The 19943-nt window shown below is 42.3% G+C and overlaps 1 protein-coding gene across 1 annotated transcript in view; it reads left to right on the top strand.

The window, feature by feature from the left end:
* Positions 1-8089: 8089 nt before the first annotated feature.
* Positions 8090-19943, top strand: part of DAPP1 (dual adaptor of phosphotyrosine and 3-phosphoinositides 1) — a 51089-nt gene continuing 39235 nt past the window's right edge. The window contains exon 1 of the mRNA XM_034771245.1: positions 8090-8505. Within this exon, the coding sequence (XP_034627136.1) occupies positions 8405-8505 (101 nt within the window). The 5' untranslated portion in view covers positions 8090-8404. The remainder of the gene's footprint in view (positions 8506-19943) is intronic.

Raw genomic sequence — 19943 nt, forward strand, 5'->3', positions numbered from 1 at the left:
AAGCCTTGCTTAAGGTCTAATCCCTCTGTTGTATGCTCATCAGCATGATAAGAGGTGGTTAGTTAACCGTTTCAGAGCCAGTAGAGGGCACACAAAACTCCCATTAGCTTGTCTTCAACTATGTCTTAGATGTGCCAGAGACATTTCTCTTCAGCAGAATGATGGATTTGGGGAAAAAACAAACATCAAATCACCACCATGAGTGATCAGACCAGATTCTGTCCTCAGTTACACCCAGACAACCCTATTGAACTAATCAAGATTGCACAAGGATAGAGTTATATATTTAGAAGTAAGATATAGAATACTCACAAGTTATGGCAACTTCAGTGTATTTAAAACCTCAAATTTGATCTGACAGGGACAAATCTAGAGATGCAAAATTTTCAGATTTTGGCTCAGCCCCTATTTGAGCAAAACTTTCATTGACTGAGTAAAAACTGAGCAAGGACCTCATGACTCAGAAATATTTTTTTTATGTCAAGAAGTTTGTCTGGATGAAAACATTCCCTTTTGGTGTTTACAACACAAATATTACTGCATTGTGCTAGTACAAGTGATCTTGAACCTGATGAGTCTACTTACATTGCTTAAGAGGAGTGAAATGAAAAAATAAACCAGCATAAATGGTGATAAGTACATGAGAGTTTTCAAATTCTCTCAGTTTCAATTATCTAAAGCATTATTAATAAGAGGCAATAAGTGGTTTTAAATGAGATTTTTAAATTGATAGTATCCCTTTAACATGTTTATCAGGTTAACAACTATATAAAGCAGATTCTGCGTTGTATTACAGTCATAAGTCTACTGCAACTGAAGCCCACCTTTACAGCAGTATAAATGGGAGCAGAATGTATCTCCTAATTATTTCCTATTACATCCGTGAATGTTGATAAACTTCTATTATATACGTTTAATAATTAGTTGTTGTTCATTCTAAAGTTAACTGAAATTATTCCAAACAACTTTAAACAACTGTTTCATAAAGTTTAAGGCCAGAAGGGGCCATTATAATTGTCTAGTCTGAATTCCTGCATAACACAAGCCATAGACCCTCACCTAGTTAGCATACTTTTTAGAAAGACATCCAATCTTGAGGCAAAGACTTCAGGAGTCTATGGAGCATGGGAGCTTCTAATTAGAGAGTATCTATCAGGATTTAAAGCCTGCCATAATTAGGGTGCCCTACTGCTGCATGGAATAACAATAAAAATACTTAAGACAGGAAACAAAGGGCACTGCTACTATGTTTATGGGGTGCATGATTCTCCCCTCCCCCCAATTTGCAGGCCAGCAGACTTTAAGTTTTGTTTTTCTTATGAGGTGAATGTGAAATATGCAAGTACTACTCTGAGACAGAGGTTGTGTTGGGGGGCAGGGGAAAGTGTTTAAATTTCCATGGCTATAATTTCCATGGCTATTTGAGTATCAAAGGGAGAATTATTTAAGGGATCATTTCTGAGGAAAAAGAAAGACTTATGAAGCTGAGCACATAGTGGGGACAGGGGAAAGAGGAGGGATGCAACCAAACTATGCCTTCATCATCAAAACAGTACCTTCTTTGGTTGTTTCTGTTGATGATGTTCATATGTTTGAACTATGCTTCAGGCTGACCAGTGAGCTGGAACATTACCCTTTCCTACCAGTCTTCTCCATACACTAATTGCTGAGTGGCAGCAGCTTATGTATCTGGGAATGAGGAATGAACCCTGACCCTAGAGCCTGTGGTATTCTGGGAAATGTAGTTTAGCAGTCACATGGCCTTTCAGTTCCTGGTGTGTCTGTAATTGGTTCAAGTGAAGAATGTGATTTTAAGAATTATTAGATGTAGTTGATTAGAGTGACAACCAATAGGCACTACATGCAAGTTTGTTTGTTTTTTCTGTATGAAGAGAAATTTACATGCCAAGTAGGAGGAAGCAACTTCTCTAAAATGAGCTGAGCTTGACAGCTAGGGAACATTCACCTACCAAGAGTAGGGTTACCATATGTCCGGATTTTCCCGGACATGTCCGGCTTTTTGGTGCTCAAATCCCCGTCTGGGGGGAATTGCCAAAAAGCCAAACATGTCCGGGAAAATGCCGGCATCCCTGCCCCAGTCCCCTGCTTACCTGAGTGGCTCCGGCAGGCTGCGAGCTGAGGTGTAGCGGGAGAATCCGCCTGCAGCTCCCCCCAGACATCTCAGCTGTGCAGCTGAAGAGCGGAGCTGCCCCAGCGCTACCGGCTTCACGGTTTGCCGGGCAGCCCCCAGATCCTACGCCTCCAGCCGGGCGCTTCCCCTCCCAGGCTCTGGCTGCGCTGGGAAAGCGCCCGGCCCGAGGCGCAGGGTCTGGAGGTCTGGGGGCTGCCCGGCAAACCGTGAAGCTGGTAGCACTCGGGCAGCCTTTTTCGCGTGGCTGGGAGGGAGGAGGAGGGGGAATGCAGGGCGCTCAGGGGAGGGGGCGGAGTTGGGGCGGGGACTTTGGGGAAGGGGCAGAGGGGGGGGGGGGCGGGGGGTGGGAAGGGGCAGGCCCAGGGTCCCATGGAGTGTCCTCTTTTTAAAAACCTTTAATATGGTAACCCTAACCAAGAGGCATTGCTACATAGAACACAAGAGCTTATAAAAGCCTGTCTCAAGCTATGAGCATTGAGCTATGAGCTTTTATGCTGATTTGTGATACAGTTGGTAAAGCCCTTTAAAAGGCTTGTGATGGTTTGTTGTTTGGATTTTATTAAATTTCTTCTTTTAGTCTTTTTTCAACTAAAGAGAAATTTTTATTTGCACCTTTCTTTTTCTCAAAATGAGATAACCCAGCCATGGAGAAAAAAAGAAAAGAAAAAAAAAGAAATAAAAAGGTCATTTCAACCATCTCTGCAAACTTTGATAGAAGTAAGGAAGCTGGTAGGACAGGAAAGAAAAAAAATCAAGTTCAAAAGGACAATGAAGATGTCAAAAATATCTATGATTGCCTGAAAGAAATGTATGGATTACAGTTCCAGGCTCCCAAAGGAAATGTTATCTAGTGAACTTTTTAGTGGATAAAAAAGCTACAAAGATGTGCTGGGAAAAAGCATCTCCCACTATGACCAATATCAACCTATGGAAAGCTAACAAGCAAGCTCATTTGAACCAGCCAAAATGGTATCTGGGGCAGAATTTGTTTTGATATGAGATGTACAGTCAATGAGAGAAGGTGGCACATTGCAGGCAGAGAGAGCAAGAGTTATAGGTACAACCAGCAAACAATTCCTGCCTAACCCGTGGAAAATATTTCAGAGCATTAGCCATCACTGAGGTCACGAAAGTTCTTTCCTTCTAAAATGATTAATCTGTAACACAAAGAGCAACAAAGAAGTAGGCCTTCATTGCAAATCAAATAAATTGTTCTATACTAGTTTCATTTTAGTGCATATTTTATTTTTGAGAAATCAGTGCCAAGACAAAGAGCATGACCTTTTCATACACATGATATTTTGCTTTCACACGCAAATAGCAACCGTTGGGAGGATGTTTGCATATCTTTAATGTACAGCTTCTTAATATGGCAAAGCAAGCCCTGATGTGAAACGAAAGGAAGGTTGACAGAAGATGTAAGGATAAAGTCCCAAATCAACAAATGAGCAAGGCAGTCTAAAGGTAGGACACAGAGTGGGGCTCTGCAGAACCACCACTCAAAAATACAAAGGTCTGGTGAGTTTAACCAGGATACACTGGTAAATTCATAAGTTCAGGAACTGTTTGAGTTTGATAGGGGGGGAGAAGAGGAAGGAAGTGTGGTGATCTCTGGAGTCACTGAATATGTAAATAGGCATAGTTGTCAACATTACGTATTTTTTTCCAAGGGATAATCCTCCAAATAAAATGGGATTCTGGGGGGGATTTGCAACTATTGGATGGTTGTGCCTGAATATATTCTGAATTTTTGGTTATATGCAACATAATATTAATAGGTTCACTTTTAAAATCAAGACTGGATGTTTTTCTGAAAGATCTGCTCTGGAATGAATTCAGGGAAGTTCTCTGGCCTGTGTTATAGAAGAGGACACAGTGTTCCCTTGTGGCCTATAATCTATGAATCTTTAGTTAGCAGGGCACCAAGCTGTTCTTGCCAACCTTTCATGTTTGACCAATACACAGTAACAGCATGTGCTATTCACGTTACTGTGTATATCAGAAAAGTCCATACCAGTTCTGCTCACTCTTTTAAGTATATACCACTCACTCAACAATGGGTATAAGGTGCAAATTTCAGACTGAGTGTATTACATTGAAGTATTTGCTACAAGCAATTTTTGGTTCGGTTGTGCATTTGAAATCTGTGTTAAACTTGTAAACTATCACTTAAAATTCTCTGGGGATTTCCTAGTCCTGCTTGTAGACTAAGGGGCTCTGCAGAGAAGTGTACAATCTGAGTCTATCAGCAGTCAGTTTGAAAGGAGCCAGCCTGCAGCAAGGTGGGTTAAGTTATGCCTCTCTGCCTTAAGAAGCAGCTTATTTTCTCTCTCTCTCTGTTTTTGATTCTTGTATGTAAAAGTTCCGTATTTTAAGAAATAAAGTACTACTACAATTCAGCCTCCCAGAAAGAGTATTTTATGCTTTTTGCTATTTTCTCTGTTTCTATATCATGAACATAACAGGTTCATTGAAAGATTTTCACATTAACAAAGTGGCGTAACAAAGACAAGAATTTGTCAGTATCTGCATATTCAAAGTGTATAAAATATAAGTGCATGAATAAAAACAGTTTAAAAAGCACTGAAAAAATACATAACACCCAGAAAATTCAGCAGAAACATTGCCTTAAACACATAAAAAGATGCACACGGTGCAGCCACTACACTGTAAAAATCATAAGAACATCCACGAAAACTAACAACAGCTTTGAAAAACTGAACAAACATCAGCAATGGAGAAATGTTAAAGGTTCTTGGGCTTGATTAAACATCGGGTAGTTGATTTTCTGAAGCTATGAAAACCACATCCCATGAGGCTCAGTCCTCACACAACTCCCCTCACTCTGTGGCTCTCACTACTTGATATCGTCAATTTATCCAGCTACACACTCAACCCAGCAGAAGAGTCTGTCCTATCTCGGGGCCTCTCTTTTTGCCCCAGCACCCCCACGAACATGATACAGTTCTGCGGTGATCTGGAAGCCTACTTTCGCCGCCTCCGCCTCAAAGAATACTTGATATTATCTTCTTGAGATGGAGGAGGCCTGATAATCTACTAAACCCACAGGGCCATTGACATCTTCAGGAGGCAATCAGCAGGCCTGCCCCTTTCTCTGCAGACTTCAGAGGATAAATCCCAAATCTGCTAACAGGTAGATGTGGAATTGTGTGTGGAGGAGAGACTTCAGGATAGCCTTGAGAAGATATATTGGTGATGGGTATGAATGGGGAAGGTAAGGAGGTAGCAGTAACAGGAAAAAAGACTGTTCCCTTTGTGCATCGCTGGGGATACACATCACGCAAATGTAGCAGTAATGATGGGCCGGAAGGAGATGAATCCAGACTATTTCCATCTCCCACCTCTCCCCAGAAACCACCTGACAGGACTTATTTACATTAGGAAATGTAAACTTGTAATTCATCACTGGACCAGCTACATAAGAACAGCCACACTGGGTCAGACGAAATGTCCGTCTAGCCAGTATCCTGTCTTCCCACAGTGGCCAATGCCAGATGCCCCAGAGGAAATGAATAGAACAGGTAATCATCAAGTCTCCTGTCGGCCGCCCATTCTCCACGGGTGGTAGTAACATTAGAAGATGTAGCATAGAGAGGCCGCAGGTGTTTTTACCACCACATCATACGTCCAAGCTCTGAGTGACATGATGGCTGGCATTACCCCCTGTGGAGCCACACTGGTAGTGAATTACATGTTCTAATTCCCTAATAAGCAGCCAGAGTGGGTCAGGTGCAGGTTATCAAGCTGTACCATTTGTAGTAAGTGAAGGCAACATAGTAAAGGCCTAATGAAGGCCCAGTATGAGGCCTGAACCAAACTAAAGTAATGGTCAAGGCTTTGCTAGCATAGAAAGCAAAGTTAAGCTGTGAGCAAAAGGCAGGCCCTGCTCACAGAAGTTGGCAAGGAAAGGGCTGATGTTGCAGAAATACATATTCATTTAGCATAGTTACAGTATAAACATGGTACCAAGACATACCATACCGGAACATTCCACAGATAACATGGAACAGGCCGACCCATCCCAATGACAGGGGCAAAAGGGTAAAATGATGGATAGAGTTGTTTTGATCGAACCAACAGGTACAAGGTGCGAGGCGGCACCTTACTGCATAGAGGGGTTATACCTTGCTACGTAGAGGGGTTGCACCTCAATACGTCAGGAGTGATGTGTAACTTGTTTGTACCTGTGTATAAGAATGTGTCCCTGGGGTGGTGTCTTTGTCCGGCCACGGGGGCAGTGGAAAGTCCCGCCACTGAGCCGGGTCCTTGCCAAGAGGCATCTATTAGTAGTATGCCCGGTAGACTAAGTAATCTACGGGGAACTGCAATTGTGTCCGAGATCGCAATAAACCTGGCCGAGGTGCCTTTGTATCTTAGTAGACTCTGTGGTTATTGGGGATTCTCATCGGGTCTGCTGTGTCAGCTATCTGCGCAGAGCTGGGGCAGCACACAGAGGGAACACACGCACGCAGCCAAGTGATATCAACAGGAGAAAACAGAAGCACCACACCGGTAGCCTCTCACAACACCATTGTCAAGGATAGTGCAGCCTGCATACATCCCCTGCACACTTGTCACTCATGGAAGGATTGTGTTTCTGAGGCACAGCCGCTTTGGGACCTCCCCCTGAAGCAGGGTGACTGCGTCCCACCCTCAGGGCAGCACTTAATTGGCACACTCTAAATCTAGACATTCTCTGAGCATGGATTCAAAACACTAATACACAGGCTAAGAAAGTAGCTAGCAATCTTATCATCGGATCTGCAAATGCTATCATTGGCATGTTACACTCATGTAAAAAAGGCATATTTACAGAGGAATTTAACTGTTGGTTTATTAAGCCTTAGATTTGCTGTCTGTGAATTTACCATCCCCTATAAAAGGCCAGCCCCTTTTTTCACTGCAGAAAAAAAAGTGTAATGCTTTTAAAACCAGTTTAAGGGCAACTGTAATTTATGCAGCAGTGTCAATCACAGCTGTTATGGGTAAGGAAAAGTGTGTCATTTTGTTATCAACATTTACATTAGCATGTTAAATAAAAGACTATTATGTGTAAACCAAGATTTTAACTCATTTTTATGACATCTGCAAACATTTATGTAATGTTTACAGATTATTATATGACACACTTACAAGTCAGATAAACATTGGGAAGCATGAGCTTACATTCACAATAGGAAAAAAAATGTCAGGAAGGCCTGCATAATACAATAAGCCTGAATCTTTTCAGGTGCGTTTTTTTATATTTTGTTTCCAGTGGGAATGACACAATCACAAAAAGTTATAATTAAGTCGTGCAAAAATTTGGGACAGGATATTAAACTTTATGCTTTACGATTAAGCCAATCTCTAACTATTAGAGACTGGAATGACACCTTAATATGCCATAATAATGGGGGGAGGGAAGAAGGAGGAGGCGAAATTACCCCCCATCTACCTACTGCAGGGTTCTTACATCTTCCTCTGAAACATCCAGGTACTGGCCACCTGTCAGAGATGGCCCTCAGGCCTGACCCAGTCTTGCAATTCCGCTGTCCTAAGAGCACAGTTTATAGAAAGCAGCCGAGCTGGGCCACTGCCCATCCAAACCACAAACTATCTGAAAAATGATCTGTTCCATCAGGGAGACAACTCATTGGAGTCAGGGGAAGATCAATACTCCCTTTCCCAAACACAATGATTGCAACCGAGAGCTACACGCTGAGCTAGGTAAACTGCACAATTGACAAGTACTGGACGTGTGTCTGTCACGTTAACTCAGCCTAGGACCAGCCCACCGCTTACTCGGTTCCTGGAGTGCGGAAGGGCCACTCCAGGTCTCCGACGGGGCGGTGTCACAGAAAATTAGGAGGCAGAGAAAAGGCTGTTTAGAGGCGGGGAGTTGCCTAGGCTTGCTCCTTAGCCACAAGCCTTCCTCCACCTCCTCGGCTAGAGGCACAACACCTTCCACACAGGGCAGCGCAGCGCAGCGCGCGCTGGCCGGGCCAGCTGCATTCCCCGGGCTCTTCCTTCCCTGCCCGCGCCTCGCAGGCGGCTTGGCAGGGTGGTTAGGTGCAGGGAGGGACCCGCTCTCACTTCCTCATTCGGCTCGCTCGCCCTGCAGCAGCAGGTTGCTGCTCTTGGGGAGCGTCTCCGCTGCCGCTGCCCGGGGAGCGGGAGCCGGGGCAGGGAGTCCCCTGTCTCTGCCTTCCCTTCCCGCGCGCGGCGGGGCGCGAGCAGCAGGTGGTGCGGATGGGAAAAGCAGAGCCGGGAGGAGGCGCGAAGATGAGCCGAGGCATGAGGGTCCTCCCCGAGGAGCAAGAAGAAGTGCTAGAGGAGCTGCAGAGCCTAGGGTAAGGGGCGGCACGGCCCTGGGCTTTCCCTGCACCCCGCGCCGTGGGGTCAAGCCAGTGTTTGAAGCCCTCCCCCCAGAAATCGCATTGCTGTCCCAGCTGGTACCTAGCTGCAGGTCACTCCTCCCTCCTGCTGGCATGTCGCCTCCCTTCCCTCTCGGCTTGGAAGCCGGAGGGAAAGCAGGAATCGCTCTGCATTGTGTGGATGGTGAGCAATCACAGGAATGCCCTGGGCTGCTTCTACGGTGGCAGCTGCAGGAGGGCGGGTGGGTTTGGGACCTCCAGCCCAAAAAAACGGCTGTGATGGTTGTCCTCCTCCTTCCCCACCAGGAATGAGGAAGTTGTTGTCACCAGCTCTGGGTCTCTGCCTGTGTGCGGATCTCAGTGCAGCTGGGTGTATGTGTGTAGCGTCAGCCTGAAGGGATCATTGCAAGTGTCTCTTTGAGAATTTGCTGTTGTTTTTTAAAGAGGATGATCTGTTAAATCACCCAAAATGTGAATGAACAAAAAATGCAGAAAAGCCTGCGGGAAGCTTTATAGATTAAAGAGGGACGATTCAGCAGCTGCTAGGATTTGAGTTTGTCTGCTGCTGCTGAATAGTCTTTGAGAGTTAGCATTTTTTCAGAACATTTTAACAGAATTATGATTTATTTATTTTGAATGCACAGTTGAAAAAAATAGGGCTTCCCTGACGTGAGGAGAGAAAAAAACAACCCAATAATATGAGGGTTCTGAATTACTATTTGCTTGTGTTTGGTACCTTTGCTATTATCATTATGAACTGGGAGATAATGAAGAGTTAAAATGTGTCCTTATACCTGATCAGAAATGAGAAATATGACTGTACTAAAATGGTAGTAGCTGGCAAATTACACAGACCAAATGCTTGTTCTGCAACTACACCTGAGCCTCTAGTTAACTTTAAAGGAAGCTGTGTGTATGCATCCCAGAGCAGAATTTGGCCTCCCTTGATATGGCCAAATTCTGTGCTGAGTTACACCCTTTGCAATTCCTTTAATTTCTAATAAGGTTGCATGGGGTGCCATTGACCACAGCATTTGGAGCAATGGTTCCTAGTGATTCTCAGTTCAGATTTGGTCTAATGTATGTGAAGGCTTAGAACTACGTTAGATTCTAGATTTTGTAATATGTTTCTAGATTGTAATTCTTCAGGGAATTAGCATCCTTCATGTGTATCTTGGACTGCAGCAAATTCATTCTTGCACTTTGAATAACGTATTTCATAATTACGTATTTCTGTTGAAATCAGTTGCCACACAATGGTAAAAAGATATCTATCTAGATTCTTCCGCTGACTCCATCCATCATCATGCCCTAGATCCACTGCAATGCTGAGGCAGTTATGTTTGTAAATATAATGTTCAAAGGTCAAGAAATTAAAATTTAGTGGGATTCAAGGCTGGCTGAAGATTGCAAGTATCCCATTGATACCCAATATAGTCTATTCACAATTTAAATATTCTCCTACAGCACAATCCCAAAGGCAGTGTTTGTGCTGGCATTGCTGCCCCTACACACACGTCCCCACACTGACAACAGAAGGAGCAGCAGCAGAACAAAAGTGATGGAAACATGTTTTCAGTAGCTTCAGCAGGTCAAAGCTTTACCCATCTTCCTGCAGTTTGGTTTATTCACCCAAATAACTCCTGCTGAAACACAAAATCCAGCCAAAGCCTTTTCACCAGGCTCCCCAAGTTCCTATCCAAGGACTGCATAGCCCACCTCATCTCTAGAGTGTCACTCTTCTCTCCTTAATACCTGATTGAGTTAGCAAAATATCTGCAACAGGGAGTTCAGCAAAACAAGCATAACATTTTCCCCACTAGATCATCATCTGCTGATAGTGTTTGATTTCAGTCTTGTTACACAGTACTTCTGAAAACTTGTCAAATTGGGTGTCCAGAAATGGAATCACTCAAAATTAACCACTGTTGAAAATGTTAGCTATACATACACATACACACACGAAAGTTTAAACTATGGGCCAGTTCCTTAAGCACTGCTGGTAATTAGTTGAGTGCATTTTGCAAGATCTGCCTACAGTGCTTTCATCATGCCAAGAAAGTGAAACTGACTAGGCTTGTGTCAGTTTCAGGCTGGCAGTATTGTTCTAGGCAAAAGCTGTGGATGGGAGCAACAGCATAGATGGGAGTGAGGAGGGGGAGAGAAGTCATGAAATTGAAGCAGAAGAGGCAAAGAAGGAAGGAGAAAATCACCAATAAAATCCCAGAAGCAGAAAGGCTGGGAGGGCATCTATAATTTCTGAGGAAGTTGGTGAAGATTAGAAGACCCACAAAGGAAAAAAAAATGCTTAATGTAAGGGTGGAGATTGTGTGTATTTCTTTTGATGACCAGTTTAATTAATGAAGTAAGTAAATTGGACACTCTGCAGAAACTCAGAATTCAAACCTCCTCCCAACAGATATTCCCCCCCATCCCCATTTGAAAGTGTATAGGCTGGAAGATTTGCTCATAGCAAAAGTGAAATGAAAGCACTGAGTAATGGTTCCCACAGCAACTGTAACTTATTTCTCTTTTTCATTTGTAATATTACTGGTCATGATGTTAAAAGGTACACTTTAGCCATGTGCAGATAGGCTGAGTTGTAGCTGCTGTGCGAATCATAACTTATTACCTGACTTATTCATTTAGATCCCCATCCAGTAAGTTAGTCTGAGTAGGCAGAGACCTCTGCCCACATGGGAATCCATCCTAAGAGACAATCTTGCAGAATCACAGCTGTAAATTTTCAACCATGACATAGCACATCAGGACATGCAGGTGAATGAAACATAGATGTAGGGATGGATTGAAAAGGAGAAGGGCTGCAACTTTATTTATTTTACTTTTAATTTTAATGGAAGGGGCTCCACCCCACCTACCCCCAAATACCAGGCATCTACTTGAGCGCAGTGCAATGTTAAAAGGCCCCTTGCCAAATAACCAATATTCAGGGTTGGTCCCCTTCAGCCTAACTGCTAGGATTCAGCCCATCTCTGAATGCTCTCACCCTTCCCTTATGAGGGGGAACGAGGGTATACAGGAAGGGTACCTCAGTCGGAGAAGACTGAGTCCCCCCTTTTTTCTCCCGGTTAATAGGATTCACTAGTTATCTCTTGGGTCTGAGAGCTGGCTCCTTGAAGCCTCTCACCTACACTGGACATGGGGATCCATCCACATAGATCATCTCGCAAGCTCACATCCTTAAATTCTCACCTATAATGCAGGCTTTTTTGGTTAACATCAGTCTTTAGGACAAGGACAAATTACTACCCATACATTTGTGCAGTTCCTTGTGCAACAAAACTTGGAACCTTTTCGGGGCCTCTCAGCATTACTTTAATATAAGTAATGTAATTTTTTTAAATTGAAATTCTTTAAAGAAAAAATAGATAATGAGTGATCATACACTGAAAGAAATGCCTGTGCATTTACTCCAATGTGTAATATGAGAATCAAATGGGAAAATAACTAAAGGAAAAAATAAAAGGAAAGATGCTGGGACTTTTGTAATACGTTGGATTAGACCTGGCCTATATTAGAAAAGTTGGACCAGTGTAACAATTTAAAAATCAATCTAGTTACACCAGTGCAAACTCCTACTATAGATACATCTAAACAAGTTTAAGACTTGGTTTAGTTTAAATTCCATAACCCTTTTTTGTTTCCTTAGGGTGTATAAAGGAGGCCTGAATGGTTGGTTGTCTTTTTGTTCATTTACTTGAAATGTTTTTGTCTGCTTGTTGTTATTTATATCAGAAATGTCAATTCTGGTCTTCCCTTGATTTGCTGGAGGCCTTGTTGGGGTACTATGAGATGTTTATTGTGAGTTCTGTCACACCTTAATTGAAGAGGTGGAAGGGTTAGATTGAATTGAAACAAAAAGGAGGAAGGTCAAGAGGAGAAAAAGTGAAGTTTTAACTGTTCCTTTCGATCAAGTGCCAGTCTTCTCTTTAAGCAATGGTTTGTGGCCTTTCAGCTATTTTTAACCCATTTTCTACTATAAAAGCTAAAACTGAGTTGTTCATTATTCCACTTGTTTTTTTAATAGAAGAAAGTGAGTTGAAACTGGCTTTTAGGCCATAAACTGCTGTTGAAAAGGCAGCTAGACATTTGGGCCACAGGACAGGGGAGCTAGGAACACAAATACCCCAGGAACTTGGAAAAATAAGTAAATGTTAGAAGAAAATTTAAAAAAAAAATAATATAATTAGAATAGTTTAGAACAGGTGTTTATAACCTTTTCCCTACTATTTTGTATCAGCTTTTGAGTAGAAACTAGTTTTCGTAGTGGAAGGATACACACTGCATAAACACCACTTAAGTAATGTGTTTTTTAAATTAACTGTAAAGTCAATGAGCCTCAGCTAATAGCACAAAATCATTATAGGTTACTGGCAAACTTTTGGGGTTGTTGAAGGCACCTGGATGCACTTGGGACCAAGCAATAGTGGCTCATTGCTAAACTGAAAGCCATTAGACATAAGGCACACTACACCTCCAAAAGAGGTGTGCAATTCATGTGCCAGTGAAGAAACTGCACCAGACATACATTCTGCTTCACTGTACAGAAACAAAGAAGTTAGAGAGGCTTTGAAGAAGTAGCCATCAGAAATGGGAAACCATGTCAATTGAAGTGTGAGGAAAAAATTTCTTCATGTTTGAGACAAAGGAGAGAGGCTACAGGAAATGCCTTATGTGTCACCCTGCCATCAAATCAGAAGCGGACAGGAACGTAAAATGACTGCAATAACTAGAACCCATGCAATCCATGGTGAAATCCTTCTCTAGACACTCAGAATAATGCCGTAACGTCAAGTACTCTGTGCACTAATTTTGACAACACTTGTTTGTATTGCTGTTGTGTCAAAACATTGAAACCAATGTTTGCAAAAAGCACCTTTTCCCTCCCACCTCTGACATAACTCAAAAACATATATCACTCAAAATGTCAACAATCAGGAGGTAACATTTTTTCCCTGAAAATTTTAAACAGATAATCTCAAGCACTGTAAATCTAGTTCTTTGGGGTCTGACTGCAGATTTTCCTCAAATTGGGTTATTTTTCTCCAGAATCTCAGTTTTCTTTCAAGAGACATATTTTTACTCTTTCTAATGGGGAAGTTTTCAAATCAAAACCAGAAACTAGCCATGCCTCACTCTCTTCTTTCTTTTGTTTAGCCACTATACAGTCTTGGAGAACCCCACCACCACAAGAAGTTTTTCCTCTTCGCATTCTCTTCCCTTTGGCCACCCAGTCTTGGGGGTGGGAGTGGGGGTGGAAGGATGATGGCCAGTATAGGCAGTAAATGTTTGGAGCTCTTTTGATAGCCAAGAGTTTTTGGGGGTCAGATAATTATGAATCAAGTGTGAAAACTCAAATGTCGCTAACGCCACAAGGAAGGTGTTTGGTGCACTTAGAAGGTGTCTGGCAAAAGGAGCGAAAAGGAAAAAGCTGGAACATCCTGAATAGCCTAAGAGATTGGAGTCATCAGTTAAAACACTCTTCCCTGAAATTACTAAAAAGATTAAAATTGAAATTCACTGAGAGATACACAGAGGTGCCTGCAAAAGATTGTTAGTGAGACTTCTTACTGACAAAGGGGCGAAAAAAGGCAATTTTTAAAAATTCTGTATTTGGTTGCTCCTAGGATCTACTTAGTTATAGTGTTTATAGCTGTTTCTGTTCATATATGCTAACTTCTATTTGTGTTGCGATTAGAAACACGTTTGATGCAATCATGGGGCATAGGGGAATTCCATCCTCTTGTAATCCACAGATTTGCACAAGAGAGTAGAATGTGGATCAGCTTGTCATCTGAGAAGCAAGAGGCCAGTTCTGCAATGTAATTTCAATAAGTATGAATTGCAGTGCTACTGGTTCATTTTCTGTTCTGATATGGAGGTGACAGCAATATTGTGTAATATTTTGAAGTGTTTTTCTGTACATGCCAAGAGTTTCTTTTTTGTAATGTGTATACAGTTCATCTCTTGTTTTTCCACACTGATGGGTTTTGTACATACTTAAGTAGTACGCTATGTTATATTGAACAACATATTTCTTTAGGTAGAAGGAGGGAGGAAACTAGACCACATTCAGGCCTTTATACTGTAGTGATACATTTTTATTATGTACTCTGACAGAGTGATGAGCACAGGTTAAATGCTTAGAGTCCTGTTCTAGCCTCCTGTATCTGTTTAACCAAGGTCAGAATTAGACCCTTAGGGAAATAGATTATTATATTAGAAAGCAGATGAGGATCTAAAGATGAAGGAAAGGAAATTGGAGACACACAGAAATAGCTAGTCAGTTGAGAGAAGGGGAAGAGAAAACGGAAGTGAGAGTGGAAGAGAATAAAGAAGCGGAAGGAGAAAAAGAATACAGCTAGAAAAGACGTAAGCCTTTAAGGTTGGATAAATTAGTTTCAATTACTCATGTTCCTACATTTTATTTTTTCTCTAGCAGAACAAAATAATGGAGGAGGCTCTGACCTTAAAGCCTGGTTTTGTTTTGCAAAGTAGGCCCCTTCTTACTCAGTAGTTCTGCTCCCTGTGGATATTTGTTTCTGTTTACTGACTAAAATAATCTTCTGCTATCCTTTACTCATTTTAGCCCTAGAGAGGGAGAGGGAGTTTGATGTTATTTCTGTTCACACTCCGTCAGCAGAATTATTAGCTATGTGGTGATTGCAGAATCCTTACTGTTAGTGACATGTGAGGCAGAAAGAACCCAGTTTGACTCTGAGGGCTGGTCCAAACTAACCCCCCAGTTCAAACTAAGATATGCAACATGAGTAACGTAGCTGAAGTTGAAGTATCTTAGTTCGAACTACAAGGTACTTACTGTGGGTCCACATACGGCAGGCAGGCTCCCCCGTCGACTCCGCGTACTCCTCTCGGGGAGCAGGAGTACCGGTGTCGAGCACTTCCGGGATCGATTTAGCGTGTCTAGACGAGACGCGATAAATCGATCCCAGAAGATCAATTGCTTACCGCCAAACCCGGAGATAAGTATAGACGTACCCTCAGATACCAGATGGAGTTTCCAGGGCTGGTGGGTAGAAAAAGATTTTTTTTTTTTTTTTTTAAATTAGTAACACAGCATAATTGATCTGGAAGTTAATGAGACAATAAATATAGGAACCAGTGATGCCATATTGCAAAGTCACTTTTCAGAGTAGTGGTCCACTTTGTGTTTGATCCAATGCCCACTGAAGTCATAAAAGGCTTTCTTATTGACTTCAGTGGGCTTTAGATCTGGCTCTGTCTGGGAACATGCATAATTCCATGGGCAATAGAAAGGTAAGAGATGTCATTTGATTTGCAAAAAATCTACAGAATCATAATTGGGTATGATTCAAAATCCTTTTATCCCACAAGGGCAATGGTACCAAACATGACAAACCTAGTACAATTACGCAGGTTAAGAAGAGGTTAGACAAACACCTGTCAGGAATGGTCTAGATAATCTTAGTCCTGCCACGAGCGCAGGGAACTGAACTAGGTGACATCTTGAGGTCCTTTCCAGTTTGATGATTCTATGCAGATATATATATATTCAAGAAAATGTTTTAAAATAGGCATGTCAAACATGCAGTCCTCACACAGTTAAAATGTGACCCTTGACTGACAGTCCTGTGTTACCAGTTAATACTCAGAACCCGATAGCCAATTAATTTTTTGATGTTACAAATAAGTGGAAGCAGTGCTTCAAATTGATTTATGATCATTGTCAAAAAAAATAGTAGTTCAGTGGTATTAATTTTCAGCTTTGTTTATTACGTCAAAAGAGTCGTAATGAGGCACTAGTTAAGACGTCAGCATCTCCAGAAATACTGGAATCCATCCGCAAATGGCATGCACATTGGTTAGTTTGTAACTCTGGTGTTCATAACTGAGGTTCTTCTGTACTTATGTACCGTAGAACCTCAGAGTTATGAACACCAGAGTTACAAACTAACCAATCACAAACCTCATTTGGAACCAGACATACACAATCAGGCAGCAGCAGAGAAACCCCCCCCCCACCCCAAACAGTACAGTACTGTGTTAATTGTAAACTACTAAAAAAAAAATTTAAAAAATATAAAGAGAAAGGAGCATTTTTCTTCTACATAGTAAAGTGTCAAAGCTGTATTAAGTCACTGTTCAGTTGTAAACTTTTGAAAGAACAACCATAATGTATTGTTCAGATTTACGAACAACCTCTATTCCCGAGGTGTTTGTAACGCTGAGGTTCTACTGTACATTACATAATATTATTCTACGTCTTCTGTGAAAAGCAGACTGATGTGTTTGAAGTCATTTTCCAAAGTGTACAGGACTTGCCAAACCAGTTCCACACACCCGGCCTACATTCCACTCCCCATGACCTATTGAGCACCCTGGAGAGCTGCAACATCACAGAATGGATCGAGCAATTTCATCAGGTTGAATTGGTGACAAAGTCAACTTTTGGGATGGTGCAGCAATACCTGAAGATGGTTGAGCCTTTGTTGCTTTTTATTCAACTTGTCAGGACTGCTAATTGGAATTTGCACCTTGCAGCATTGGAAGACTTCATGAAATACTTTTTTGCTTTAGATGAACTATTCTGCGATGATTGCCTGGTACCTCACTGAAATAAGAGGTGTAGAGGAGTCTGACCTGGACATATGGGAAGAATTTAAAAAAGGAACTCCATTGAATTTGGAATGAAACATTAATCATGGCTGGGATGACTTACCCAGAAGTAACCAAACTCCATCTAGACTCATTGAGTGTTTAAAATTGCCCCTTCTTGGCATTAAAACTACAGGTTGAGCTTAGTCACATATGATGAACCGGAGCTCATTAATATAATGAGAAAAGCAGTCTTCAGTGATGAGCTAGCTAAAGATGGTAGTTGAATGGATACTTTGGATCATTATATGTATGTAACCTTCAAAACCCAAAGAATTATCCAAGGCTCTGTCAATGGATGGGCTCCAATCAAGAAGAACAGACAAAAGCTGTACTCGAATGAAAAGAAGAAAGTCAAAGTGAAGGTAGCAGATCCTATTACAGAGCTCACTGCAGACAGGTAATAGTTTGCTTGTCTCCTGGTCATGTCCAGACCCCATCATGATGTTGATCTACGTGAGTCTTTGGGAAAGTACCCCGATTGATGTTTGAATGCAACAGAACAACGTATATGTGCCAGACAAAAAGCTAACTAATGCACATCTTGCATGGCGTTCCTAAGCCAGCACCTGCTGTCAACACAACTGGTACTTTATGCCAGAGGGCTTTCATTGGAGCAATTATAGATAAGGCACAAGTTAGTGACAAACCAGAAACTGTTAATGCAGTGACCCAGGCTTTGGCTAGGTTATCCCTACTATGAGGAGAGGCAGAGGCAAACCAATACAATGGATATAACCTTAAATTTTAAACTTTATAAAGGGAAAACGCCCAGAAATTTGACAGGAACAATATAAATAATAGAACAAGAATGTAATATAAAATAATATCAAATGCTTGCTTAGGAAAATAATAAACTGTAAATAACTGTCACAATAAAAAGTTCTCAACAAAATGCTGTTGTCAGCTGAAGGTGGAATCAATTCTTCCTTTCCCTGGCTGCAAACTCCAGCTTCACCCCTGCTGTCTGGCCTTCACCTCTCTCCAGCTTATGATGCTCCTTTGTTTTGAGGCTGCAATAACTGCACCTCTTTCCAACAGGTCCATCAGTGAACAACAACTCCTCACCTGGAGGACTACACCCAAGCGCCCAAACGGTCAGTGTCCCAAATACCAATCTCGCTGGTCTCACGCTCTGTACACTCTGCGCCCGGGCTCCTTGCATATGGTCCTTCACCATCCAGCTTCCTCTAACACAGCTTCCTCTGGCCAATCCCCTTGTCACCCCGACACAGTCACTTTTCACCCATTCTTCTCGAACCACTTTCCAACTGCCCACTGCAGGCAGATTCCGAGCTTGAGCTGCCCTCTCCTGGTCTCTCTCTCTCTCTTTCTCCCCTCCCACCACCAGGACAGCATTCTGTGCTGCTACACCACAGCTGCCAGTGCCAGGGCCCGAGTTACTATGGTAACGCCTGCCAAGATTTGGCTGAACACTTTGGAGGCTGAAAAGAAAATACTAGACCTATGACAAAGTCCATCTCATGTAGGACACGTATGCAGAGGAATCAATTAAAAATATTACCAGAAAGAAGAGACTCCTTGATTTTGCACCTCTCCACTACAAAATCATTGACTCCACAAACGCCTGTGGTGTCACAATGAAGAAGCTACTGTCTCGTGCTCACACAAAGGATGAGTTAACTATCTTGCAGGAAAAATGCTCCAGCATGTGAAGAATTTCCCAGAGAATTGTCATCACATGGCATAATGAAGTTGCTGCCTCTTACTGTTCAATGGGGTTTCTTCATAGTTTCCATGAGGAGGCCGACATTAAAGTTATGTTTCATGCCATCAATGCCACAGAGAGAGATGTTACTAAATTCCAGATTTTTGCACAAGACACAGATGTTCTAGTGCTCTCTGTGAGATACTACCCAAGACTTCTGCCAGATTTTGTTTTTGTGCCTGCTGTTGGTGGACAGCATTGCTGTTTATCCCTCAGAGATGTGTTCCTTTCACTTGAACTATTAAAAGCTGCCACACTGCCAAGTTTCCATGCCCTTTCAGGACATGACACTACTGGAAGGTTGGCTAGAAAGACCAAATTATCCTAATGGAAGGCATTTGATTCAATCTCTAAAAGGCTTTCCTCACTCTGAAGGTGCTCAGAATGGCTGAGACAGTTGCTGATGAGGTCATAAATGCAGTGGAGGCATTCATATGTTGAGTTTAAGTTTATGAAGACTGATATTATGATACTTGCAGAGCTACCTTGGTGAATGGTTTCCAACAAGCAGGCATATAGAGGAAAAATTACCACCGACAAGGGATGAATTTATACCAGCTATCAAGAGGGCAAATTATCAAGCAATGGAATGGCTCCAGAATGATCGAGCACATCCAAAGCTGTCCTGCCCTATCAGGAATGGATGGTCTTGGAGGATGGTCTGACTGCACCAGTTGTGTGTGAAATACCATGCTCTCCCCAATCAATCCTTCAGCTAGTCAAATGCTCATGTGCAAAGACCAGATGTTCACTCTGCAAATATTGGGCCAACAGCCTGCCTTATATGGAGACGTGCAAGTGTAGAGGAGAGGAAAGTGATCAGGAACAGTCAGCATGGATTCACCAAGGGCAAGTCATGCCTGAGTAACCTAATTGCCTTCTATGACGAGATAACTGGCTCTGTGGATGAGGGGAAAGCAGTGGACGTGTTATTCCTTGACTTTAGCAAAGCTTTAGATACTGTCTCCCACAGTATTCTTGCCGGAAAGTTAAAGAAGTACGGGCTGGATGAATGGACTATAAGGTG

This window comes from Trachemys scripta, chromosome 5, assembly GCF_013100865.1.
Source record: "Trachemys scripta elegans isolate TJP31775 chromosome 5, CAS_Tse_1.0, whole genome shotgun sequence".
NCBI lineage: Eukaryota > Metazoa > Chordata > Testudines > Emydidae > Trachemys > Trachemys scripta.